General features: G+C 44.5%; 1 protein-coding gene and 1 pseudogene across 9 annotated transcripts in view; both read left to right on the top strand.

Annotated features, from left to right (window-relative positions):
- The window catches only part of DOCK8 (dedicator of cytokinesis 8), a 267,141-nt gene that overhangs the window by 158,983 nt on the left and 80,788 nt on the right, over positions 1-27,370 (top strand). For all 9 annotated transcript variants that reach the window (XM_006152456.3, XM_006152453.3, XM_006152460.3 and 6 more), the window contains 8 exons: positions 1,426-1,496; positions 2,851-2,989; positions 3,719-3,820; positions 11,899-11,994; positions 13,120-13,354; positions 16,881-17,045; positions 19,860-20,029; positions 26,976-27,071. In XM_006152456.3, the coding sequence (XP_006152518.1) occupies positions 1,426-1,496; positions 2,851-2,989; positions 3,719-3,820; positions 11,899-11,994; positions 13,120-13,354; positions 16,881-17,045; positions 19,860-20,029; positions 26,976-27,071 (1,074 nt within the window). The remainder of the gene's footprint in view (positions 1-1,425; positions 1,497-2,850; positions 2,990-3,718; positions 3,821-11,898; positions 11,995-13,119; positions 13,355-16,880; positions 17,046-19,859; positions 20,030-26,975; positions 27,072-27,370) is intronic.
- Positions 7,318-8,633, top strand: LOC102469581 (ATP synthase subunit alpha, mitochondrial-like; annotated as a pseudogene).

The following is a 27,370-nucleotide window of genomic DNA, read 5'->3' as shown; positions in this document are numbered from 1 at the left end:
TGGGCTGCTCTTCCCAGCTCCAGTCACGTGGGCCCACTCCAGGGCTCACCAAAGAGGAGAGTGTCTCTTCCAGGCTGACACTCAGCGAAGACGAAGGCCTTCCCAGGTGCCCCAGCACTGTTCCCAGGATACTGAGGGAAACAGTCAGTCTAAACTGTAGGCCTCTTTCTTAACGTTTTCTCCAGTGAGCTGTGACACTTTGGAAATGCAAATCATTTTAGCGGCCTGGAAGATACCATTGCATCTTTCTTTACTACCCATAGACCCACACCTCCTCTAACAGCCTACAATGTAGAGACGGCTCAATGTGTCCGCTCTGTTCAGGCAACTTCTTCCATGTGTGCCCTGCCCGACACGCTCCCCAAGCCTCAGACCACATCTGCTAACAAGTGTGAAGTGCTGCCCCATGGATACACTCCACCTCCGCATCTTCTAGGAGTGAGTGTTCATCCTGAGGCAAAATATAAATCCTACAATAAATGCATCCGGCAGTGTGCTGTGAGGAACTCACAATGCCAGAACTGATACATTTTAATCACTGCCACTGAATGAGGTGGGTCCTTAGCTATGACCGTTTCAGTAAGTCCAGTGTTTAGTTACTATTATCTTTCTATTGAAGTAATTTTTTCTCCAAGGGATCCATTCTTCAACTATCTACTTTCTTTTTAATCTTCCTCTTAAAGTCCCACCTGCCTTTCCAAGGCAAGATATCTTCTTGAAATTGTTGTGAGGTCCCCTACTCCTCACTTCTCTGGTCCCTGGCAAGTCACCACCAGGGCTACCAGGAACAACTGTGCAGATCCTGTGCATAGCCAACGGGTGTATCCAGCCAAGGGGTGAGTGGCCTAAATCCCAGTCTGCTGCCCACTTGCTGAGCCTTGGGACCCTCGCAGCATGGGATCACTCACTGCATCTCCAGGAGAGGGTTTTTTCCCTTTGCCCCAAAATAAGTCCAGTTGTCAAATCATGTGCATCCTACAGGCTGCATCAGGCTCAGGAAGAATCTTTGTCTGAATGTCACAGACACACGCACAGGGCAGTGGAGTTCTGAATCACGCAAGTGACCAGATCCATGCCTTTGAGAGAAAAGGCCGTAGACCAGGGTTCTGTCACAGAGGGCAGACGTATGTGACTTTGCACCATCATGTAGACCTGTAGGCAGTGGGGCAGACTGGAGAGAGCCCTGGTTTTCCACTCTCACAAACCCTTGCCCCCTAGTTACTAATATAGCCTCTTTGGAACCTTGCTTTACCCTTCATAGCCATTTCTTCTGCATCCCTGCAGGTGGACCAACTGTAAAACCTCTTACTCTTAATTTACCAAGCACAGCTCTGTGAGGCCGGATCATCCTGTTGGACTGATGGTAGCTGACTCGATATACCCAAACTTCACTGTTAAATTGGTTCTTTCTATATTGGTGAACAGGTCATCTTTGGGAAGTCCAATGGGCCTGAATTTCTGCAGGAAGTATACACAGCCATCACGTACCATAATAAGTGAGTATACTTCAGAGTTCTAAACATAGGTCAAGATTGTTGCATGAGTACCTAGCTTTTCTGAATCCCCTTGGTGATTTCTCTGAACAGATTTTTTTAATTCAGGAGCTAAAGCTGCAGAGTTCCATTCTTCTGTGTTGGAGAGGCACAGCTTTTCCATTAACTAAGCCTGGGAGAAGAGCATATCTTCAAGAAACTAGTATTGCTTTGAGTATTTCGGAGCCTTCTGATACAAGAGAGGTTTCATAGTGTCAAGGAAATAAATTTCCTAACTTGCTTTAAGATAGCGAAGGGGGCTCAGCTGTGGTGGTTCAGGCGGTCATGCACTGAGGGGCAGTGCTGGAAGCCACATAGCCAGCACAGGATTGGGCACCTGGTCCAGTCAGCCTGAAACACACCAGCTACATGCATAGGCACCCAAGATCCTGATGATCTGGAGGGTGGAGGAGGGCATTGTGGCATGACAAGATTTTCTCTGTGTGTGTGTGTGTGTGTGTGTGTGTGTGTGTCTGAACAAAACAAGCAGAATAAATAAATATCCTGGAGTGGCAGAAACAAAATTCAGCCATCCTTTCTCCTCTCCTTATCTATTCACCATCACATCTGCCCCCACTGCCCAGTTTAAGAAAGTTTAAATTGAGCAACAGAGAAATGGAATACTCACTATTTGTCAGCAAATTAAGTCGCAGAATAATGACTAAACTGTTATTCATCTCATAGGTAGGGGAAGGACCTTTATATCATTTCAGACAGAATTGCGTTTGATCCTGGCTACCACCATGGGCCCATTTAAGGACTTCATTTAGCCACCTTCCAGGGTTGGGATAAGGTCTAAATGAGGTCATGTATGGAAAGCCCTTCATACAGGATGTAATGTCCTCAAAGGACTTTGTGATGGGGTAAAATCAGGTTCCTGTCCTTTCCCGTGCCATTCCTTTGTTTCTGCCATTCTTTGCTGGGTGCAGCCATGGGCCAGGTCCTGCCCCAGGAGGACAGATGGGAAAGGTGACCACAGCACGCTACCGCCATGCTCCGAACCTCATCCTCTTTTCAAATGTAGTTACTGGGTTTTTCCGTCATGTGTGGGAATTATTTATTTTTCCTGACAAAGTCTTTGGTTTGTGAGCAGTTCTATGTAAGTGAAGTATATCCAGTAATATACACTAAGCGTGTCTCTAATATACACTAAGCGTGTCTCTAGGACTTCTAGCTTATGAGCAGTATGGACCACAGAATGCGCAACTTCCAGCAGGCAAATTTGGAGGAGCCAGGGGTCCATGGCTTTACTCTTCATGCTCTGAGAAGTCGTCTTTCTTGCTCAGAGTTATCTGTGTATAATGTGCTTTTTAAACAGGTCTCCTGACTTTTATGAAGAAGTGAAAATTAAGCTTCCGGCTAAGCTCACAGTGAATCACCACCTCCTGTTCACCTTCTATCATATCAGCTGTCAGCAGAAGCAGGGCGCCTCCGTAGAAAGTCTCCTGGGGTACTCGGTGAGTTGTCCAAAGCTTGCCGATTTGCACTGCAGCTGTTGGGACATCCGAGGTCCCTGCAGAGGCCACTAAATGCTATCCACTTGCTTTCTTCTTGTCAGAAGTAGCACAATATGCTAAGCTGGATGGCAGCAAAAAGCAGAAATAGCTTGCTTAGCAGATTATGGATTTCAAGAATGGATAGCTAGTGGACAATAGACCTTGAAAGAATATTTAAGAAAAAGCATTGCCATATCCATTATTTCCCAATTCATGTATGTGCATTGCACATAAAATGAGCTTTTTTGTCCCGAGGAAGCACACACACAGTATTAGGTTGTCTGGAAAGTCATGACATATTTTTCCATGTTTAAACCTAGAAAACGCTTAGTTAGAATGTATTGGTCATTGGAAAAAAGTCACAACATATTTTTCTAGGTAAAAATGCATCATGACTTTCCCAACAACCCAATAGATGAAATCAGCACTGATGTTTTTCAGACACACAAACAGCTGTAAAAGAAAAATGCTACTGCTTTGGCTCTGGAAGCAATAAATCATGGATATTACCATCTCAGGAGCTCTCAGGGAATTTGAAATGCAAAGAACTTGACAGAAATTACTACCAAAAAGAGCCCTGGTCAATATCTAATCATTGTTTAGTTGCATTGGATTATTGTGAGCTAGATAAATTGCCAGCATTATATGCTGTAATAAATACCACTTTATTCTTTACATCATCTGTTTCAGTGGCTGCCGATTCTCTTAAATGAACGTCTTCAAACCGGATCCTACTGTCTCCCTGTTGCCTTGGAAAAGCTGCCGCCCAACTACTCCATGCATTCTGCAGAGGTGACCAGCAAGCTGCCCCTCGACTGGGTCTTGTCCAACATTGTCTTGAACCTAGACTTGCTTCCTCTGCTGTGGCCGAGGGGGCTTGTGGTGTTTTCCGCAGTACTCATCTGTCACTATACTGTTTTCTGAGCACATTGTTGGATGAGAGATTGTCGTCAAGTCAGTGTTTAGTGGATGAACCTACACCCAAGGCTGCATTACTTTATATTGTCCACAACAGAAGGAACCCCAGAATAATGCATTACAGAGGGGATGACTAGGCAAGCCCACTCGTGAGCACTGTAACCCCCGAGGATCTAGCTTCCCAGGCTAGATCACATCCGTTTCTCCTCTGGGTCAATTGTCCCAGGACTTTGGCAGATACTGGGCCTTTTATTCCTCTAAGGATCCCAGAGACCACTAAATGCTATCCACTTGCTTTTTTCCTGTCAGAAGTAGCAAAATATGCTAAGCCAGATGGCAGCAAAAAGCAGAAATATCTTGCTCAGCAGATTACAGATTTCAAGAATGGATAGCTCGCCTCCTCGCCTCCGCTCCGTGCTGTCCGTCTGCCCTTGCCATGCTGCCGCATTATAGAAGGGACCCCAGGGCTCTCACGCTGACGTGCCTGCACAAGCTCCCAAGCCTCTCCGTCCCGTTGACTTAGGTTTCAGTCAGTGAGTGGTATTTGAGGCAAGTTCCAACATCATACTATTTCATTTATAAATCAAAGTATGTGTCTTGGGAACCAGCAGTTAGCGTAATGGCTATGTCGCTGGACTCCCACGTAGTCGACCGCGGTTCGCGTCTCGGACCCGGTGGCTTAAATCTCACGCCAGGCGCATGTGCGTGCGTGCCCAAGATCCCGAGAGGAGAATGGAGGAGAAGGGATTGCGGCGTGACCATCCCCCCTGGGGGGTGATTTCTCGCTTTCTGTCTCTCTGTCTCTGTCTGTCTGGCCAGCGCACGCGCCCTATAGCGAAAACCTCTCCAAAACAAACAAACAAACAAACAAACAAAAAAAGTATGTGTCTTAGGGACCAGCAGATGGCATACTGGTTACATTGCTGGGCTCCCATGTAGTTTACCACGGTTTGAGTCCCAGACCTAGCAGCTGGAAATTCACGCTGGGCACATGGGCATGTGTTCCCAAAATCCCAAGAGGAGAATGGAGGAGAAGGAATTGTAGTGTGGCCATCCCCCCAAGGGAGTAATTTCTCGTTTTCTGTCTCTCTGTCTCTCACTGTCTCTAGTGAGCACCTGTGCCCTATAGTAAAAATCTCTTAAAAAAAAAAAAAAAAAGAAAGCACTCATCTTAAAAGATAGGTGTTTTGGGACCAGCAGTTGGTGTAATGGCTATGTTGCTGGACTCTTATGTAGTCGACTGTGGTTCGAGTCACAGACCTGGTGGCTTAAACTCACACCAGGTGCGTGTGCGTGTGTGTCCAAGATCCTGAGAGGAGAATGGAGGAGAAGGGATTGTGGCATGGCCATCTCCCCTGGGGGGTGATTTCTTGCTTTCTATCTCTCTGTCTCTCTCTGTCTTTCTGGCAAGCGCATATGCCCTATAGCAAAAACCTCTCCAAAAAAAAAAAGATAAGTTTTTTAAAAATTTTTTTTATTTTATTAATTGTTATATTTTAATTTGACCAAAGAGAGAGAAAAAGGGAAAGTGAGAAAGCAAACCAACAGATCTGGGACCCAAACCACAGTTGGTCATATGGGAGTCCAGTGCCTTAACCACCAAGTCACCTGCTGGCCCGGAAAAGTGGTCTTTTATAATCATCACAATACCATCATCATGACTTGCAAATGAACTGTAGGGACCAGCAGGTGGCATGGTGGTTAAGGAGCTAGATTCCCACATGATTAACCATGGTTTGAGTCCCGGACCTAGAGGCTTGAAAATCATGACAGGTGCATGTATGTGCATGCCCAAAATCCCAGGAAGAGAACAGAGAAAAGATTAGTGTGGCCATCCTCCCAAGGGGTGATTTCTCACTTTCCCTTTCTCTGTCTCTCCCTCTGGCAAGTGCAAGCGCCCCACAACAAAAATATAAAAAGAAAAACTGTAAATCCTTAGCATCATCAAATACTAGTGATTAAATTTCAATTATCCCATTAAGGCCATATTTTTTGTTCGCTTATTAATTCCAATCAGGTTTTAAATAGAGTCCACACATTGCTACTGGCTAATATTTTGTTTGTTTTTTTTTAAGTTTTTGTTTTGTTTTGTTTTGTTTTTTGTTTTTGCCATAGAGCATGTTTCCTCACTAGAGAGACAGAGAAGGAAAGTGAGAAATGACCCACCACACCACAATCCCTTCTCCTTCATTATCTCCCTGGGATTTTGAGCACGCATGCACACGCACATGGTGTGATTGTCAAGCACCAGGTCCAGGGCTCAAACTACAGTCGACCATGTGAGAGTCCAGCATCTTAAGCACCATGTCACCTGCTGGCCCCTTGGCTAATTTTTTTTTTTAACATTTATGTATCAATCTCTTCCCTGAGGAAGAGAGAGAAATAGAGAGGCAGCACCTCCAACAGGGTCTGGGTGCCACAATCCGCCCCACCCTCAGTGCAGTGGGCACGTTCATGCTCAGCATGGTCACGGGCGTCTGGGTGGGAAGCCGGAACCTTCCTGTGGGGCAGCCTCACAGAGCATCACGTTTTATTGCAGCACCTCCCTCTGGCCCCGCAGTGTGTCTTTTAAGACCTTTTAATCTGTGGGTCTGCTTTCCTTTCTTTTGTCTTCCTTCTGATTTTCAAGTTGTGGAATTTGAATTTCAACATTTGTAGTAACTTTCTTGCCTCTGCTTTTAAAAGAGTGAAATAGATAGCCTCCCTCTCCCCAGGTCTTTTCCTTTTTCTGTTTCCTCTCTCCTGGAGAGAGAGGCATCCTTTTCTTGGGGCCATGGGCACGGGCCAGATTTTAGACCAGATCTGCTCTCCTCCAAGCCTTCTGAGGATCACCCTGAGTATGTTCACAGTCCCTGATTGCTCATGATAAAATTGGGACACATACCATCCTGCAAAAGCCCTTAGAGCCACCGTTTCATCATCAAGCTGCACGTTTCATTTCCTGAAACTCCCAGTTGCCTTCCTCAGCTATAGAACAGACCTGAGTTTTGGAGACAGCTTTGGATCCAAAATCTAAATTCTCTAGCTGTGTGAGCATGGGTGAGTGGCTTACTGTCTCTGAGTCTCTAAGATGGAATCAAGCCCATTATCTCCCTTTAAGGTTGCTGTGAACATTAAATGAGATAATGCATGTTAAGCAACAAACTCAGTGCTTGTACTTAAGCTGTCATCCTAGATATACCCTCACCCCTCCTAATAGTCTTTAGACCTGTACTGTCCAATACAGTAGCCACTAGCTACGTGACTACAGAGAACTTGGAATATGTCCAGTCCAAACTGAGATGGACTGCAAGTTTAAAACATGTACCAGGTTTAAAAGAATTTATAGGGACAACATGTAAAATATCTTATTACTAATGCTTATATTGATAACATGTTGAAGCAATTTTTTAGGCTCTATTGAGGTAAATGAAACATATCAATGGGCTGGCCCTGAAGCACAGTGCTTAAGTGCTGGGCGGAGGGAGTCAGATCCCACATGGCTGGCCAGGGTTTGAGTCCTGGCCCCACTGGCTTGATAAACAAACTGAACATGTGCGTTCCCAGGCTTCTGACAGGGTGGAGCTTAGAGAAAGAGAGAATTATGGCATGACCAGATATATATTAAAAAATATGGAATCAGTCCAGAGGCTGCGGCTGCAGAGGAGCCACCAGAGGAGAAGCTGAAAAGATGCTGTCCGTGTGCATCGCTGCTGCCGTGGTCCGCGCCCTCCCTCGGCAAGCCAGGCTGGCCTCCAAAAATGCTTTGGGATCATCTTTCATTGCAACAAGGAATCTTCATGCCTCTACTACTTGTCTTCAAAAGACTGGCACTGCTGAGATGTCCTCTATTCTTGGAGAGCAAATTCTTGGAGCTGATACCTCTGCTGACCTTGAAGAGACTGGGCATGTCCTAAGTATCGGTGATAGTATTGCCCGAGTGCATGGCCTGAGGAATGTTCAGGCAGAAGAAATGGTAGAGTTTTCTTCAGGCTTAAAGGGTATGTCTCTGAACTTGAAACCTGACAATGTTGGTGTTGTCGTGTTTGGAAATGATAAAGTAATTCAGGAAGGAGATATCATGAAGAGGACTGGAGCCATTGTGAACATTCCAGTTGGTAAGGAGCTGTTGGGTCGTGTAGTAGATGCCCTTGGTAATGCCATTGATGGAAAGGGTCCATTTGCTTCCAAGACCCGTAGGCGAGTTGGCCTAAAAGCCCCTGGAATCATTCCTTGAATCTCTGTTCGAGAACCAATGCAGACTGGCATTAAAGCTGTGGATAGTTTGGTACCAATTGGTTGTGGTCAGCATGAGCTGATTATTGGTGACAGACAAACTGGGAAAACCTCAACTGCTATTGACACGATCATTAACCAGAAACGTTTCAATGATGGAACTGATGAAAAGAAAAAGCTGTACTGTATTTATGTTGCTATTGGTCAAAAGAGATCCACTGTTGCACAGTTGGTGAAGAGACTTACAGATGCAGGTATTAAAAATCTTTAGTTTCTTTGCTGTATTCGGTTAACTTTTGTTGCTCATCTTAGAAGTTTTACTTAGTGAAGGCTGACGTTAATAACTTCCAAACTGAACTCTATGCAAAGTCTTACTGTAAAGTAAAGCCAAAACAGTAAGTTAAAAATGTATCAAGCACCAGTAAATGCAAAGGTTTTGTCAGTTTCTATAAAGTGAAAGTGGTTCGACTTTGGCTTATTCTTTTTTATTTATTATTTTGAAAGACTTATTTGCACTACTAGAGGGTGATGGGCAAAGTGAGAAAGTAAGCCACCAGGGGCGGGACTCGAACCATAGTAGGCCATGTGGGAATTTAGTGCCTCATCCACCATGCCACTTGGTTTATTCTTAATAGTAAATCTTTTTAGACTTTAGGTAGTCCATTAATGTTGGTTTGTCTGTGTCCTGTGTCAGATCTGCTGCCCAAACCAGGGCCATGAAGCAGGTGGCAGGTACCATGAAGCTGGAATTGGCTCAGTATCGTGAGGTTGCTGCTTTTGCCCAGTTCGATTCTGACCTTGATGCTGCCACTCAACAGCTCTTGAGTCGTGGTGTACGTCTGACTGAGTTGCTGAAGCAAGGACAGTATTCTCCCATGGCCATTGCAGAACAAGTGGCTGTTATCTATGCTCGTGTAAGAAGGTATCTTGATAAACTGGAGCCCAGCAAAATCACAAAATTTGAGAATGCTTTCTTGTCTCATGTCATCAGCCAGCACCAAGCCCTGTTGGGCAATATCAGGGCTGATGGGAAGATCTCAGAAGAATCAGCTGCAAAACTGAAAGAGACTGTAACAAACTTCTTGGCTGGATTTGAAGCTTAAATTCATGGATTCACATTAAATACTTGTTTGGTTTTGTCATTGTTTCTTCTAGTAAATCAGCTCCATTTGTAAAAGGATTACTCTCATATTTCTGATGTACAGAAATCATATTAAAAATAAAGGTTCTATATTATGTGGTGAAAAAAAAAAATTTATATAGGGACCAGCAGTTAGTGTAATGGTTATGTTGCTGGACTCTCATGTAGTTGACTGCATTTCGAGTCCCGGACCTGGTGGTTTAAATTCACACCAGGTGCATGTGTGTGCGTGCCGAAGACCCCAAGAGGAGAAAGGAGGAGAAGGGATTGTGGCATGGCCATCCCCCCTGGGAGGTGATTTCTCTCTGTCTCTCTGTCTTTCTGGCGAGTGTACATGCCCTATAGCAAAAAAAAAAAAAATCTCCAAAAAAAAAGATATAGTAAAACAAATTATATAATCTGAGCCATATATGTAATTTTAAGTACTCTGGTAAGCACTTTGAAAAATGAAAAGGAATATATGGAAGTAATTCTATATATATAAAATTTGTTTTTGGTTTTATGATGTGATAATATATTAATAATAGAATGTATAAATATATATTATTATATATAATTTGATATTTATATATAATTACTTTCATAGGTTCCTTTTTACTTTTATATATTATAAAATTTAACACATTATGTATATAGAATTACTTCCATTGTTCTTTTTTACTTTTTTTTTGAGAGATTTTTGCCATAGGATGTGTGCACTTGCCAGAGAATCAGAGAGATAGAAAGCAAGAAATCACCCCCCGGGGGGGATGGCCATGCAGCAATTCCTTTTCCTCCATTCTCCTCTTGGGACTTTTAGGCACACACACACACACATGTCCAGCATGAGTCTCAAGCCACCAGGGCTGGGACTTGAACTGCGGCTGACCACGTGAGAGTCTAGCACATTCACTGCCATGCCACTCACTGCCCCCCCCCTTTTTACTTCTTTTAAGAGCTTACTAGATTAGTTTAAATTACATATATGGTTCAGACTGTATTTCCGTAGATCAGTTCTATTTTAGATTGTAGATGGCAAACTCCAGTGTCCACAGCAATCAGAAGAGTAATAGAGATGAATGCCCGGTCCTGGTGCATTTTATTCACTCTGGAGATGGTCCCCCCTCTGGAGGTCACAGCTGCTCCATCACTCTGCAGAGATGCACCCATGCAGGGATGCAAGGTCAATGTTCTCATATCTTTCAACTTCTCAAAAGAAGTTATAAAAATAATCGTGTCTTCTTTTTTTTTTTTTGGTTTGTTTTATTTTGTTTGTTTTTGCCAAGGAGCATATGCACTCACCAGAGAGAGACAGAAACTGAGAAGAAAGGAGAAAGCACACACCCAGTGGGGCATGATCAATCCACAGTCCCTTCTCCTCCATTTCTCTATCCTGTGGGAACTTCAGGCATGCACACACATGCACCTGGTATAGTTTTTAAGCCACCATGGCTGGGATCGCACCCCACAGTCGGCCATGTGGGAATTCCACTCTCTTAACCACCAGGCCAGAGGGCTAACCCCCCAAATAGTTTTTTATATGAAATTATTTGATTTCTGAATGGTAGCAACTAATTTTTAAAAATTTGCAACATTCTGAGTCAAACAGAATTTGTCTGTGGACTGGAGCCAGCTTTGGGCCCCAGTTTGGGACTTTGCCGTGAGTCGTTCTGAAGGTGTCCATGCCACACACACTTCCACACACAGCACGTTTCCCTACGCTTGTCAATGTACAATGTCTCTAGAGGGAACGACTTCAGCAGCAATGTAAGGGGAAAAAATCGTCTCTAAGGCCTGCAAGAGTAGTAACATATAAATCCATGAAAGAGTTATTACGAGTAACTAAAGCAAGAGCCAAGTGGGACTGCTACATGGAAATATGTTGTTAAAAGAGAAAGTAATTTCAGTCAAAGCCTGAATGTTACAGAGAGATCTCTAACTTTGCTCTCTTTGCAAGCTTTTATGTGTATTTCTTATCCAAGTGTTATATGCTTCGCTTTGAAAGAGTGCTAACTCTGCTCTCTATCACAAGTATTAAAATTTCATGTCTCAGGTCAGCAGGTGGGATGGTGGTTAAAGCGCTGGATCACACATGGCCAGCTGCACGGTTCGAGTCCCATACCCAGTGGCTTAGGGAACATGCCAGGTGCATGTGCATATGTGCCCAAAATCCTGAGAGGAAAATGGAGGACTCTCACTTTCCCTTTCTCTCTGTCTCTGGTGAGCACATGCGCTCTATAGAAAAAAAAAAACTTTTTAAAACGATATCTTGTAAAGAAATGGTATACTTTGTCCTAACACTCCTGAGTAATGGGAAACTTACTGGAGTATTGCTGAATTTAAATATGAGATCATCAGAGCTGAATGGGAGCTGAAAGATCGCTTTCCTGTCGGCACAAGCACACTAAGGTTCAGAGAGGTTAATGAACTGGTCAGAATAAAAATAGCTAGTATGGTATGGAATTGAACTTGAGCTCAGGACTCCTGCCTGCAAAGCCAGTTACAGTAGTTTTGGGGGAGCCTTACGTTTGCATGGTTCTGAGGTTTGTAGTCAATGACTTTGCACTGCAGTAAAGGGGACTAGGTTGCTAATCACTCTGTTTTCTCTTTAATACAGAAAGTCCCTGTGCAGAATCCTCCCATTAAGTGGGCTGAAGGACATAAGGGAGTATTTAACATTGAAGTGCAAGCCGTGTCTTCCGTTCACACCCAGGTAAGGGACGGATCAGAACCAGGGGCTAGTAATAAAGATGGTGGTGCCACAGAGAAGCCTTGTAAGGACTAGGCAACAAAATAGCAGTGAAAATCTTTGTCTGTAAATAAATTATTAATAATCTTTACTACTTTGTGGGGACTTACAAGCCTTTTCAGGTTTTATTTGTCAGTTAAATAGAAAGACCTTGAACTGGTCCCATAGCCTAGTGGTTAAGGGAGCCAGATCCCACATGGCTGACTGCAGTTTGAATCCTGGCTCTGGCAGCTTGAAAAACATGCTAGGCATATGTGTGTGCACATGCTCAAAATCCCAATAGGATGGAAAAATGGAGGAAAAGGGATTGTGGTATGACCATACCCCACTGGAGGGGTGCTTTCTCCATCTCTTTCTGTTTTTCTGTCTCTCTGATGAGAACATGCACCCTCTAACAATTTAAAAAACAAAAATAACAAAAAAACAGACCTCAGGACCAGCAGGTGTGGTTGTTGATACGCTAGACTCCTGCATGGCTGACTGCAGTTTGAGTACTAGACCTGACGACTTGCTTTCTCACTCTCTCTCTCTCTCTCTCTCTCTCTCTTCCTATCTCTCTCTGGTGAGCATATGTGCCATATTGCAAATTTTAAAATAATAATAATAAAGTTAAATAATTCTTTTAAAAACTAGACCTTACATAAATGTTGACCATCTCAATGAAGGAATGTCGTCCCTGTACTGCTGGTTGTAAAACTGTGGGGAAACTCCATTTGAAACATTTTTCTGCTTCTCTTGTTTCTCTCTGAATTCTGTAATTTTCCCAGTCTTTTAAGAAAAATTCCAAACTCCCGCCTGTGCCTAGTCTGAGTTATGCCTCTGCTTAGACCCTTTCTTGGCAGAGTGTTTACCTGGTGTATTAACACAGAACATGCCAGAGCCTCCATTGTTTTTTCTTTAGTTAGTAATTATTAAGAGGGCCTATCGTGTGTACCATGTAGTACAGAGAAGCTCATAACCCTGTCCTTCTGGTCTGAAATGCTGGAGAAGAGGCTCTGCCCACAGAGAGGTAGTCCACAGTGTTTATGAGTCTGTTGGTCAACTGATGGGATAAGACCCCATGGGGTTTACCTTCTCCTGCCTTCCCAGGACAACCATCTGGAGAAGTTCTTCACCCTGTGCCACTCCCTGGAGAGCCAGGTGACCTTCCCCCTCCGCGTGCTGGATCAGAAGATCAGTGAGACTGCGCTGGAGCACGAGCTGAAGCTCAGCATCATCTGCCTGAACTCCTCCCGCCTAGAGCCCCTGGTGCTCTTCCTGCACCTGGTGCTGGACAAGCTCTTCCAGCTGTCCGTGCAGCCCATGGTCATTGCCGGGCAGACAGGTAGGAGCCATAGGTGGAGAGGGGACAGAGCAGGCAGGTGCTACCTGGTTAATGACACACGCCTTCCCAGAAATCCAGGGACAGCGTGCTCTTCCTTTGCCCAGGGGTGTGCATTCAGGCCAAGTCTAGTGCTGTTGTTTTTGTTTTTGAGGCTCTACATGTTTAGAAAAGGAAAGGAGGGACCAGCAGTTGGCATAATGGCTATGTTGCTGGACTGCCATGTGGTCGACCGCGGTTCACGTCCCGGACCCAGTGGCTTAAAACTCATGCTGGGCGCGTGTGGCTATGTGCCCAAGATCCCGAGAGGAGAATGGAGGAGAAGGGATTGTGGCGTGGCCATCCCCCTGGGGGGGGCTTTCTCGCTTTCTGTCTCTCTGTCTCTCTCTGTCTGTCTGGCGAGCGCACGCACCCTAAAAAAAAAAAAAAAAAAAAAAAAAAAAAAAAACCTCTCCAAAAAAAAAAAAAGAAAAAGGAAAGGAAAGGAAGCCAGGTATGGTGGTGTGTGCCTGCAGGCCCAGCCACTTGCGAGGCGTAGGCAGGAGGATCACGAGTTTGAGGCTAGCCTAAGACATACTGAGACCCTGTCTCTAAAAATGAAAAGTTAAGGAACCAGCAGTTAGCATAATGGCTATGTCGCTGGACTCCCATGTAGTCGACTGCGGTTCGCATCCCGGACCCGGTGGCTTAAAACCTATGCCGGGCGCATGTGCGTGCGTGCCCAAGATCCTGAGAGGAGAATGGAGGAGAAGGGATTGCGGCGTGGCCATCCCCTCTGGGGGGTGATTTCTCACTTTCTGTCTCTCTGTCTCTCTCTGTCTGTCTGGCGAGCATACATGCCCTATAGTGAAAAAATTCTCAAAAAAAAGAAAAGTTTAAGACTATTCTTAATGGGATAGCTTTCTTCTATAAACTTTATGGAATGATTATGGGAAATCTTTCAAATTCCATTTCCAATCATTAATGGATTTATTTTATTTGTAAGGTATTTTCATTTTCTTGTCCAACTAGGAAATAAGACAGTCTGAAAAAGTAAGACAACCCAGATTAAATGGAGGGAAAGGAACTCTCTAGATGGAAGTTCAGTGGGATCACTTTTTTTTATTAAGATATAGTCCCCATATGGTAACATTTATTACTTTAAAGGATGCAGTTCAGTGGTTTTGGTAGATTCACAAGGTCGTGAAACTATCACTACCGTCTAACTCTGGAACATCTCAGCAGGCCCAGATGAGGCCCCACATCCCTTAGCAGCCCCTCTCCATTCCTACCTCCCCCAACCCCAGCAAACGCTCATATGTTCTCACTCTCTCTCTTTTTTATTTTTAGAGAGATTTTTGCTATAGGCCACATGCACTCACCAGAGAGACAAAAAGCAAGAAATCATCCCTCGGGAGAATGGCCACACGACAATCCCTTCTCCTTCATTCTCCTCTTGGGATCTTGGGCACGCACACACACAGGCCACAGCAGTGAGTTTTATGCCCCAGGTCTGAGACTTGAACTGTGGTCGACTAACTCTTTTTTTAAGTGTGTATATCTCATGAGAGAGGGAGAAACAGGTACTCTTCGCCAGGTCTCATCACACTACCGTTGTCTCCCTACCCCGTGCCCTAGCCTCCCAGCCAGCCAGGATCCCTGTCCACCCACAGACGTGCCTGGTGTGCTCAGGTCGACCCAGGAGCCAGACCCCTAGGGTCATGTATTTCGCATATGGGTCCTGTCCGGTGCAGGAGTGCCGTCACCTGTACCACAGCAACTGGGCCTGTTTTTTTCTTGCTGTTGTTTGTTTGTTTTTCTCTTGTAATCTACTTTCAATGCTTACTTTTAACAAATTAACACTAAATACCGGGTGTAAAATTTCCTGTGGAAATAGTATCAGAAGCTCCTCTGGCTGGTGTGGGCCTCTTGATTTGCCACTGTTTCCAGCTGTGTGTCTGCAGGCCTGTGCTCTCCGTCCAGCAGATGGCTTTTGGTGCTGCCCATGTACCCAGCCCTGTGCTAGGAGTGACAGCCTTGTGACCAGAACTAGAGCATCTCCAGTTGCAGAGGACTCACATTACAGCCAAGAGCAAGCAGCACAGGACAGATGTCCCCGACGGCACACGACTAAATGTTGGAGCAGTGGTGGGGAGGGTGGTGTCAAAGAAGAGAAAACGCCAATCCCCGAGGGTGAAGGAGGTCGTGAAGAAGATGGTGATTGAGATGGCCTTGAAGGAGGGGTAGAGTGAAAGCCCAAATGGGGGCAGAGATGAGCGAGGAGAAGGCATGGTGTGTCAGGAGCGAAGGCACGTGCGGCATTGAAATAGGAACCAGTTCTGAGACAGGCTGAGGCAAGAAGGAGAGTGAGGAAGGTGGCAAAACCGGGGAGGGGCGTGTCCTCTTGACCCCTGGCTTTGCATTGCCCCCTAAGATGCGCCATTGGTGGGCCAGCAGATAAGACGTCCTATGGGCAGGGTCACTGTTCATGGTGAAGCCATTGCCTCCAGCTGGATTCCTGCCAAGCAGTGACCTCTGCCCTCCCTCAGTTTCTCTCTGCCCCTACCCTGCTTCGCATGGCCCAGCTATGTATAGGAGCACAGATTTACTCAGGAGACAGAATGCTTGTTTATACTCTATGAGCCTCTCCTCCATGGCAAATTGCTGCCTTGTCACATGGGTGGGGCAGAACATGGGGAGGCACTCAGCGTATGGCATTTATTCAGAATCTACTCTGTGCCGAGCTCTATGAGAGGCACAGTGCAGGGACAGGAAATGCACCTTCCCAGGAAGGGGAGGTGCATTCTCAGAGAGCCAGTACCTCCTACTGGGAACAGCTGGAGAAGCGTGGAGCTCGGTTTCACTTAAGCTGGGGACTGTGCCCTGTCAGAGGCCTCGTGGAGGAGCTGCGCCTGGGCTGAGCATCAAAGCGGTGTGATGTAGATAGAAGCAAGGAAGGCTCTCTAGGTGAAGACAGTAACACGAACAAGGGCACCGAGGTACAAAAACAGCCACATGATGGGACAATATGATGGCCTCATTTTAAGGAAGTTGAATTTGAGAAGAAAAAGAGTACAAAGTTGAGCAAACAGATTGTTGCCAAACTATAAGGGTTTGGAGCACCCAACCAGAAAGGTTTATATCATCATCAATGGTTTTTATGGGCCCGTTGAGGGGGATGACTCACACATGCTTTTTAAGATTATTCTGTACAGTAACAATCCATGTAACAGTACATCTCAAGTCACAGTGAGCCTGAAAATCACCAGACACGATGCAGATTCTGGTTCAGTAGGTCTGGCATGGGGCCTGGGGAGCTGCACTTCTGACAAGCTCCAAGGCGATGCTGGAAACGTCAGCCCCAAGAGTGCAGAGTAGCGCATTTCCTGCGTGGTTTAGAGGGGAAAGCACTGGGGCACTCATGTCTTTGTCCCCTTGGACGGTCCGGCTGAGGTGGCCAATGGTCAGGACTCGTTGTTACGGCCTGAGGAACGTTCCATCTTGGGTTCATTAAGGACCAGCTGTGGGGGCTCCCATTTCTCTCCCTCAGCCAACTTCTCCCAGTTTGCCTTCGAGTCGGTGGTGGCCATCGCCAACAGTCTGCACAACAGCAAGGACCTGAGCAAAGACCAGCACGGGAGGAACTGCCTGCTGGCCTCCTACGTGCACTACGTCTTCCGCCTGCCGGAGCTGCAGAGGGACGTGCCCAAGTCAGGTACCTGGCCCCAAGCCTGGGAGGCTGTGGACAGGGACCCCTGCCTGCTCCCCATTGCCCTGTAATTCAAAATAAGATAAAACAGATTGATAAAGAACTTACCTGAATCTGAAATGAGAAGAACTTCTTTCCAGATTGTTTTCTTCCTTCTGCTCTCTTTTTTTTATGCTAAGCATGTATTTTTGTCTGCCATTTGATAATCTCTCACTGGTCTACCCAGTCGCAAATTTATAATTCAGATAAGGATCTCTTTATTAAAAGATGGACAAGCAGTGGCTAAGGCCCAGGAATCTAAGGCAATAATGATAAGGAAAATAATACATGCCTAGTGGTAGTGGAGAATATTCTTAAACTTTTCATGGTTAAGAAAAAAGAATTCCTTTCCTCATTTTTCTCAAAATAAACTTTTGAAAAAATAATCATCTATTTCCCCCACTCTTAATTATTTATGGATTAGTAATAATCTACCAGAACTTCTGGTCAGCACGATATAAAAAGTAGCATCACTGGGTCCACAGGATTCCAGCCCCACTACACTTGGCACTTTTATTCATCCGTGCACCCTCATTCCAGGTACATCTGTCATTTTGACTGGGTTTTTTAAATACTGGATAATATCTCATAGACTCACATAGCCACTTTTGAAGACATGAAAACATTTAAAGGTGAAAATAATTCATACATTATATATGAAGGGACTTTAAAATGTTTATGAGAAAAATGGATTTAAAGTACAAATCTTTTTTGGTGTAAAAAAATGTTTAAATCCTTGCATTATTTGCATTTTCTGTGAATTTTTGAAGACCCCACATAGCTGTTCATGCTCCTGAGGTTCAAGTGACTCTGGATTTTTTAATCTCAGAGAAACCTACTTCCTGAGTTATAAAATTATTATTATTTATTGGGTTGTCAGAAAAATTTCGATGTATTTTTGTATATTTTTTCTTGTTTTTTCCATGCAAACATGCATCATGACTTTTCCAACAACCCAATAAATACTGATAAATCTTTTCTTTTTTTTTCTTTTTATTATTATTATTTATACATTCAATTGCTATACATCATTTAGATTGTGAAGAGATTTTACCCAGCATGATATACACCACACACCAGGCAAGTTGAAAAGACTAGACACAACATCATCAACAGGCAACAAACTATATCTGTGTCCCACAAATTTCTTACTTCTCCATGTTCCCCCAAATTTCCCTTCCTGCACTCTTCCCCTCTCCCACTCTCCTTCCTCTTTGTTCCCAGTATCCATACAATTTTCAATGGCTTTATGTCCTCTAGTCTTTCAGTTTCTACCGCAGAGCAGACAGTTGGTATATGTTAAGTGGAGACATACAGTGTCTCTATTTCATAGCCTGACTTGCTTCACTCAGCAATAAATCTTCCATGTTCATCCTTTTTTCTATCAAATGCCAGGGTCTTGTGTTTTTTTATGGCTGAATAGTATTCCATGGAGTATATGTGTCACACTTTTTCAATCTATTCATCTTTTTGTAGACATTTGGGTTGGTTCCTTGTCTTGACAGTCATGAATAATGCTGTAATAAATCCAGTTTGGGGAGCACTTTTCTGACAGCATTCTCCTATCCTTTGGGTAGATACCGAGGGGTGGAATTGCTGGATCACATGGTAGTTTTATTTGAAGGTCTTTGAGGAACCTCCATATTATTCTCTATACTACCTGGACCAATTTACATTCCCATCAACGATGTAGGAGAGTTTCCCTTTCACCACATCCCGGCCAACACTTATCATTTTTTTTTTTTAAATCTTCACCATTCTGACTGGGGTTAGGTGGTATCTCATTGTAGTTTGATCTACATCCCCCTTATGATTAGGGATGTTGAGCATTTCCTCATAAGTTTTTTGTCTGTATATATGTCTTCCTTAGATAGTTGTTTATTCAGCTCATTTTCCCATCTTTTAATTGGGTTAATCATTTTCTTCTGGGAAAGTCACTTGAGTTCCATGTGTAATCTGGTTTTTCAGCCTTATCTGAGGCATAGTTAACAAAAATTTTCTCCCATTCCAAAGGTTGTCAATTCACATTAATTACTGTGTCCTTTGTTGTGCAAAAACTTCTTGCTCTAATGTAATCCCACCTGTCTATTTTGGGGATCATTGCTTGTTCTTTGGGGGTCTTATTTAAGAAGTCTTTGCTTACCACAATGTCTCCCAGAGTTTTCCCAGTGTTTTTCACCAGTAGTTTTAGAGTTTGTAGTCTTAGGTTTAGATCTTTGATCCACTTTGAGTTGATTTTGGTTCATGGTGACAGATAGGGGTTCAGATTCATCTTTCTGCAGGTGGATACCCAGTTTTTCCAGCACCATTTGCTAAAGAGGTTTTTCTTTTCCCACTGGATTGACTGGTACTCTTTGTCAAAGATCAGTCAGCTCTATGTTTTGGGGTTTATGTCTGGGGTCTCTACTCTGTTTCATTCTTCCTTATGTCTGTTTTTGTGCCAATACCATGCTGTTTTGATTATCACAGCTTTGTATTGATTCCTAAGGTTGGGAACAGTAGGCTAGAGCTGAGTAGTAGTCCCTGCCTTTGGATGAGGACATGTCTCCAGCTCACCACAGTCCTCACCACTCTCTACTGCCTGACACCCTATGTACTTTCTTCCATGATATCACCTCCCTAAACCCCATCAAGGCGTTTAATGATAAAACCCTGATATCGAGGCCTAATCAAGTGAATTTTCATTCTACTATCTACCCCATCCCTCTTCAGTTCTTTCTCAAGCTTAGTAAGTGACTTGATTCCCTGTCTGTTGACATGTCTGTGCTTCATGGGATGCAGGCGGTCCCGCAGCCCTCCCTGATCCTCGCTACCACACATATGGACGCACAGCTGCTGCTGCTGTAAGTTCAAAGCTGCTGCAGGCTCGAGTGATGAGTAGCAGTAACCCAGACCTCACGGGGACACACTCCGCAGCTGACGAGGAAGTTAAGAACATCATGTCTTCAAAGGTAGGGAAGATGCCAAAGCCCAGAAGGTGACACAGCCTTTTTTTTTTAATAATAATTTATTATCGTTTTATACACACACACACACACACACATATATATATATATATATATTTTAATTTGACTAGAGAGAGGGAGGAAAGAAAGCAAGCAAGCCACCAGGTCTGAGACTTGGACCATAGTCAGCCATATGAGAGTCCAGCACCTTAACCATCCCAGCACCTGCCAGCTCCCAGACTTTATTTATTAACTAAAATTTAGAGAAACAATACCAGAACAACCACTACTGCTGTCCACTGTGTTGGTCAGATGTTTTCATGCTCAGCTTTAGTGATTAACTTTTTCTTTTTTTTTTTTTTTTTTCTTTTTTTGGAGAGGTTTTTGCTATAGGGCACGTGCGCTCACCAGAGAGAGAGAGACAGAGAGACAGAAAGCGAGAAATCACCCCCCAGGGGGGATGGCCATGCTGCAATCCCTTCTCCTCCATTCTCCTCTCGGGATCTTGGGCACGCACGCACACGCGCCTGGCGTGAGTTTAAGCCACCGGGTCCGGGACTCGAACCATGGTCGACTACATGACCAGCGACATAGCCATTACACTAACTTCTGATCCCCTTTTTTTCAAAGATTGACAATGGAAAGATGCAGAGGCAAACTGACCTGGAGGATATGCTCAGAATTTTCACTCTGGTTTAGCCACGCAAAGCCAATGAATGCCAGGAATGTTAGCTCCTTCCTTCCTTCCTTCCTTTCTTCCTTTTATCCTTTAATTAGTTTTGCTATAGGGCACATTTGCTCACCAGAGAGAGACAGAGAGAGAGGAAGTGAGAAAGCAACCCCAAGGGGGATGGCCACACCACAGTCCCTTCTCCATTCTTCTCTAGGGCTTTTGGTCACACACATATATGTGCCCAGCTTGTTTTGTATAGTCGGCCATGGGCGATCCAGTTGCCTTAAACATCGTGCCACCTGCTGGCCTAGAAATGTTATTTTTGAGGGAAAAAACTTTTAACTTTTCTTGAAGCCTAGAAAAGCTGTTTTTTGGGAACCAGCAGTTAGCGTAATGGCTATGTTACTGGACTCCCACGTAGTCGACCGCAGTTCGAGTCCCAGACCCGGTGGCTTCAAACTCACGCCGGGCGCGTGTGCGTGCGTGCCCAAGATCCCAAGAGGAGAAGGGATTGCGGCGTGACCATCCCCCCTGGGGGGTGATTTCTCGCTTTCTGTCTCTAATGTCTCTCTGTCTGGCGAGCGCATGCGCCCTATAGCGAAAATCTCTCCAAAGAAAAAAGAAAAGCTGTTTATTATTTTGTTTCATTGTTTAGTGATTCCCTTTTACATTCATTGACATTCACATATTGATCATCCCATTGGGTTGCCGGAAAAGTCATGAGGTATTTTTTTCTATGCAAAAATGTGTCGACTTTTCTGACAACCCAATAATTCCAAAAAACAAAGGCAATTGCTTTTTTTAATTGCCAGAGGGTGCTGGCCATAGGGAGAGGGAGAAAACAATACCCCAAGGAGTGTGGTCACTCCAAAATCCTTTCTTCTCCATTTTTCCATCCTGCTGGGATTTGGAACATACACACACATGCGCAGTGTGTTTGTCAAGCTGACAGAGCCAGGATTGGAATCACATGGTCAACCATGTGGGCTCTGGCTCTCTTCACCACTAGGCTAAGGGGCTGGCCTATAAAAGCCAACTTTTATTTTATTTATTTGTTTTTTAGCTAGATGGCACATGCACTCTCCAGAAAGAGACAGAGAGGGAGAGAGAAAGAGAGAAAGAAAGAAAGGGAAGAGGACCCTCCATGGGGAATGGCCATGTCACAATCCCTTCTCCTCCATCTCTCCCTACTTTTGGATTTGGGGCATACACTCACATGTGCTCCACATGTTTTTCAAGCCACTGGATCCAGGACTCAAACCATGCAGTCAGCCATGTGGGATCAGCTGTTTAAACCACCAGGCCACAGAGCCAGCTAAAAGCCAAAATTTATAAACAAATAAAAACTGAGATTCGGGACCAGCAGTTAGCGTAATGGCTATGTCGCTGAACTCCCATGTAGTGGACCACGGTTCAAGTCCTGGACCTGATGGCTTAAATTCACGCCAGGCACATGTGCATGCGTGCCCAAGATCTCAGGAGGAGAATGGAGGAGAAGGGATTGCAACATGGCCATCCCCCCTGGGGAGTGATTTCTCATTTTCTATCTCTGTCTCTATCTGTCTTTCTGGTGAGCGCATGTGCCGTACAGCAAAAACCTCTCAAAAAAAAAAACCCAATAAACAAAACTACCAAACTGAGATTCCAAGAGGATTGATGACTGCCCTGTATTGTCTTTCCGTCCATGAATTCTTTATTTTCAATTTATCTTAATTTTATTCTTGATGACCTTATGATTGTAGAACAATTTTAGATTTACATTGTTATTGTAGATATAGTATAGAATTTTATATACTCCATACCTAATTTCCCTGTTAACATTCCACATTACAATGGTCCATTTGTCTCAATGGAATAGTATTAATACGCTATTATCATTTAATTGAAGTTTATACGTTTTTCAGATTTCTTCCAATTTTCCCAATATCCCATTTCTGTCCCAGGATCAGAAATGTCCCAGGAACCCCTAGAAATAGGGTTCCACATAGACCTTTCTTGCTGGTAACAATTCTTCAGACTTCTCTTGTTTCTTTTTTTTAAAGATGGTAAAGACACATTTTATTAAAGACTCTGGCTTTTTTACTAAGGACTCTGACTCCCTTGTTTCTCAAGGAAAAACCTTGACAGTTTTGAACAGTTCTGGCTAGGTATTTTACAGAATGTCTCTCACTGGAATGTGTTTTAAGAGATTTTTGGTGTAGGGTGTATGCACTCACAGGAGAGACAGAAAGCGAGAACTCACGCCCGAAGGGGATGACCACGCCAGTCTCTCCTCCAGTCTATTCTTGGGACCTTGGGCGCACACACGCATGCGCCTGGTGGGAGTTTTAAGTCTCTGGTCTGAGACTCGAACCACAGTCAACTATGTGAGAGTCCAGCGACATAACCATTATGCCATCTGTTGGTCCCTGTCACTTGGAATTTTTAACAATGTGACATAATTCACATATCACACAATTTACACTTTTAACCACACAATTCAGTAGTTTTTGTAATAGTCACCAAAGCACCATGAATTCTTTCTTCTATTTTTTGCCATAGGGCACATGTGCTTGCCAGAGAGAGGCAGAAAGAGGGAAAATGGGAAAGCACCGTCCAGGGTGGATGGCCACACTGCAAACCTTTCTCCTCCTGTCCGCCTCTCTGGATGTTGTGCACACATTCACATGCCCCTGTCGTGTTTTTAAGAAGCTGGGCCCAGGACTCGAACCACATAGTCCGCCATGTGGGATCTAGCTGCCTTAGCCACCACTCCACCTCACTGTCCCTCACCATGAATTATCCATCTGAATTTCTTCCCCCAGTTATCTCTGGCCTCAGGGTGGCCAAGGTATTAGAATAAATCCTCTCCGCCTGAGTCAGAGAAATCGACATGTCAGATTTAAACAGGTTCCTCACACACTCCCCCCACTGAGGGCAGCCTGGGTTGAGGAAGGGAACCTAGAGGCAGGGTTTGGGTCTCGGCCCCGACACTCTCAGGCATGTGGTCTTGGGCAAGTCATTTACCTGCCTGGGGCCTCTTGTCCTCGGTAGAAAGAGCTGACCCCTGGCTGAACCTAATGATTTTTAAAACACTGGATCCACTCCCAGAGGTTCTGTAGTGACTAATAGTTTGGACCGTATGAAAGTGTGGATAGTGTAGCCTGCTCCACTTAGAAAAATCAACCCAGGCATGCGCTGGAGCTGGCTCGTTGATAGGAAAGCTGATTATTAAGCTTTCTGAAAGCCCATTATGAAAATTTCAAGATTTTTTGTGCCAGTTATGAAACAGACATTAGTAAAAAAAAAATTAGAGTATATGATTTATAATTAAGTTATATTAAAAACAAAGTCGGGGGCAGCTGGTGGCATGTGCCTACCACCTGGCGAACCCTGCAGTTTGAGTCCTGTACCTGATTGCTTGGAAAACATTCTACTCAGGGCCAGCATTTGGCATGTGGTTAAGGCACCGGCCCTTGACTGACCACAGTTTGAGTCCTGAACGTGGTGACTTGAAAATCACACTAGGCACATGTATGTGCATGCCCACAATCCCAAGAAGAGAATGGCGAAGAAGGGATCGCAGCATGGCCACCCAGCCCTGGGGAGTGATTTCTCACTTTCCTTCTCACTATCTCTCTCTCTCTCCAGCAAGTACACCTTCCCTATGGCAAAAACCTTTATAAAAAAGAAAAGAGCGAGAGAGAAAAAGAAAAGAAAAAAAAAAAACCACGCCAGGTACATGTACGTGCAAGCCCAAAATCCTGAGAAGAGAACGGAGGAAAAGAAATTGTGGCATTGCCATCCCTCCTGGGGGCGGATTTTTCACTTTCTCTCTCCTTCTGTCTCTATCTCACTATCTCACTCTCTTTCTTTCTATCTTCCTGGCGAGCACACACACCCTATAGCAAAAAAGCTAAAAAAAAAAAAAAAAAAAAAAAAAAAAAAAGAAGAGGCTAGATGGCAGTGCAGCAGTAAAACACAGTGCTCTGGAGGCTGCGCCTCGTGGGCGGGTTCTAGGTTTACATCCGGAGGCCTCCCTGAGTGCACAGGGCCTGTGCTCACCACAATTCGGGCCTGGCTGGAGTTTGGGGTGGGTCACAGTATTAGGATCCAGCTAGAGGTGTTGTCTCTGTTTCTATCTCTTTCTTTCTCTCTTGCTTGCTCATGTAGGAAGTAAATAAACAAAATAATAATTTTTTGAGAGGTGTTTGCTATAGGGCACGTGAACTCGCCAAAAAGATAGAGACAGAGAGACAGAAAGCAAGTAATCACCCCCCAGGGGGGATGGCCATGGCACAATCCCTTCTCGTCCATTCTCTTTAATCCCAGTGTGAGTTTAAGCCACCGGGTCTGGGACTCAAACTGCTGGTCCCCAAAATAATAATAATTTTAAAGGGTAGTCTGAATGCAGGGTGTTTCCTGCATTGTATCCTGGAACAGAAATAGGACATTAGTGGAGAAACCGTTGAAACCATATAGTCTGTGATTTAATTCATAGTAATGTACTGGGACCAGCAGTTAGCATAATGGCTATGTCACTGAACTCCCACGTAGTCGACCACAGTTCAAGTCCTGGACCCGGTGTGTGCATGCCCAAGATTCCGAGAGAGAATGGAGAAGGGATTGCAGTGTGGCCATCCCCGGCCATCCCCCCTGGGGGGGGTGGTGATTTCTTGCTTTCTGTCTCTCTCTGTCTTTCTGGCGAGCACATGTGCCCTATAGCAAAAAACAAAACAAAACAAAAAAACGCTCAAAAAAAAAAAGTAATGTACCAGTGTTACTGTCTTAGTTTTGAACTTTAAAAGTTCACTTTAAAAAGGTAATACATTGGGGGACCAGCAGCTGGCGTGGTGGGTAAGGCGCCACATGGCCGCCCAGGGTTCGAGTCCTGAATCTGTTGGCTTGCTTTCTCGCTTCCTCTCTCTCTCACTCTCAACGTCTGTCTCTCTCTGGTCTAATTAAAAAATAAATGAATAAACAAAATAAAATAAAATAATTATTAAAAAAGAAGTAATACTTGGGGCCAGCAGGTGGCGTAGTGGTTAAGAGTGCTGGACTCCCACATGGCTGACTGCAGTTTGACTCCCAGATCTGGCAGCTTGTTTTTTTACTTTCTCTGTCTCTCTCTGGTCAAATTGAATAAGTAAATAAAATTAAATTTTAAAAAAAAATTCTGTTTTTAAAAAAGTAATACTCAAACAGCCCTTCCTAGTTATTTTACTCCATTGTACTATTATCTGTGTTCTTGAGCTTATTCACGCCTGTTGTAGCTGTCTGGCAAAAACACTGTGTAAAGATCTGTCACTGCTCAGCTCTTCTGAGCTCTGCATTTCCAGGCCCCCTATTGGCAGATCGAAATCAGCCATGAAGGGAATATTTATGGCACAGAAAGTGACAAGTACTGCAGATAGGTTCCCCTCCTGAAGCAGGTGATTAAGCGTCTGCTAGCACACCCCGTTTCAATCTGAATTTAGCCCCCCCTTCCCCTTTCTTTTAGTTTTTGCCACAGGGCATGTACACTCACCAGAGGGAGACCGAGAGACAGGGAGAAAGAGAAATCATACCCTGCACTCCCTTCTCCTCAATTCTCTTGGGATTTTGGGCATGCACACCCACATACTCCGCGTGATTTTTCAAGCCACCATGTCAGAGACTTGAACCATAGTCAACCATGTGGGAATCCAGCACCCTAACCACCATGCTGCAACCTGCTGGTCCAAGGCTCCTTTAAATAATCCATTTACTGATTGCCTAGGGGAGAATTGGTCTACAAGTATTATTCTTTAATATATGTGAGTATGTGAAATTTATATATAACAGTTGTTTGAACTATCTTATAGCATGGGGAGAAAATTTTGTCTAACCAAAAGAATAGAGCTTGGCCCTTGCTTTTTGAAATGGGTTTTGACACTGTATCGGTAGTCAATACTGGATGCAGTACCTTTAAAAACCACAGAGGGGCACTGTTCCCACACACTGTCTCTCTTCTCTCCCAATACAGACACTGATCTTGAAGGGACTATCCAGCACTCCCTGATTCTCAACTGATTATTAGCTCCAGGTTGTTGCACACCAAACTGTCAATGGTGATTATCTCAGGGGTTGCGAAATCAGGTGTAACTTTACCTTCTTTTTGTTTTTGGTATTTGTTTAAGGCAGTGGTTTTACCTTTATAACCAGAATAAAATGAGAAATATATTAAAAATGAATTTTATGGCCGTGATTTCCTGGTAGCTGGCTCATCTTTCCAGAATGTCACTGTCGTTTGACTGTGGAATCATGACTTATGCGTTTCAGGTGGCGGATCGCAACTGCAACCGGATGTCTTACTACTGCTCCGGCAACAACGATGCTCCAGGTTCAGCTGCAGCCCCAAGGCCCGTCAGCAAAAAGGTACTGAGCAGGAAGTATGGAGGATGACAGGACAAAAAGGGTTTGCCCGTTCCCTTTGCACTATGGTTGAAAATCGTAGTCACTGGGCCAGGTCAGTGGCCTGGCGGCTAGGGCAGCCAGATTCCACATGGCTTTGTGCAGTTCAAGTCTCAGGCCAGACAGCTTGGGAAATACGCTGGGTGCATGTGCATGCATGTCCAAAATCCAGGAGGAAGAGATGAGCAAGAAAGGACTGTGGAGTGGCCATGCCCCGTGGAGGATACTTTCTCCTCTTCCATCTGTCTCTAGCAAGCACATAG

This window comes from Tupaia chinensis, unplaced genomic scaffold (assembly GCF_000334495.1).
Source record: "Tupaia chinensis unplaced genomic scaffold, TupChi_1.0 Scaffold000354_1, whole genome shotgun sequence".
In the NCBI taxonomy this organism is placed as follows: domain Eukaryota; kingdom Metazoa; phylum Chordata; class Mammalia; order Scandentia; family Tupaiidae; genus Tupaia; species Tupaia belangeri.
The sequence above is the reverse complement of the archived record's forward strand: the minus strand, read 5'-3'. Positions and strand labels throughout refer to the sequence as shown.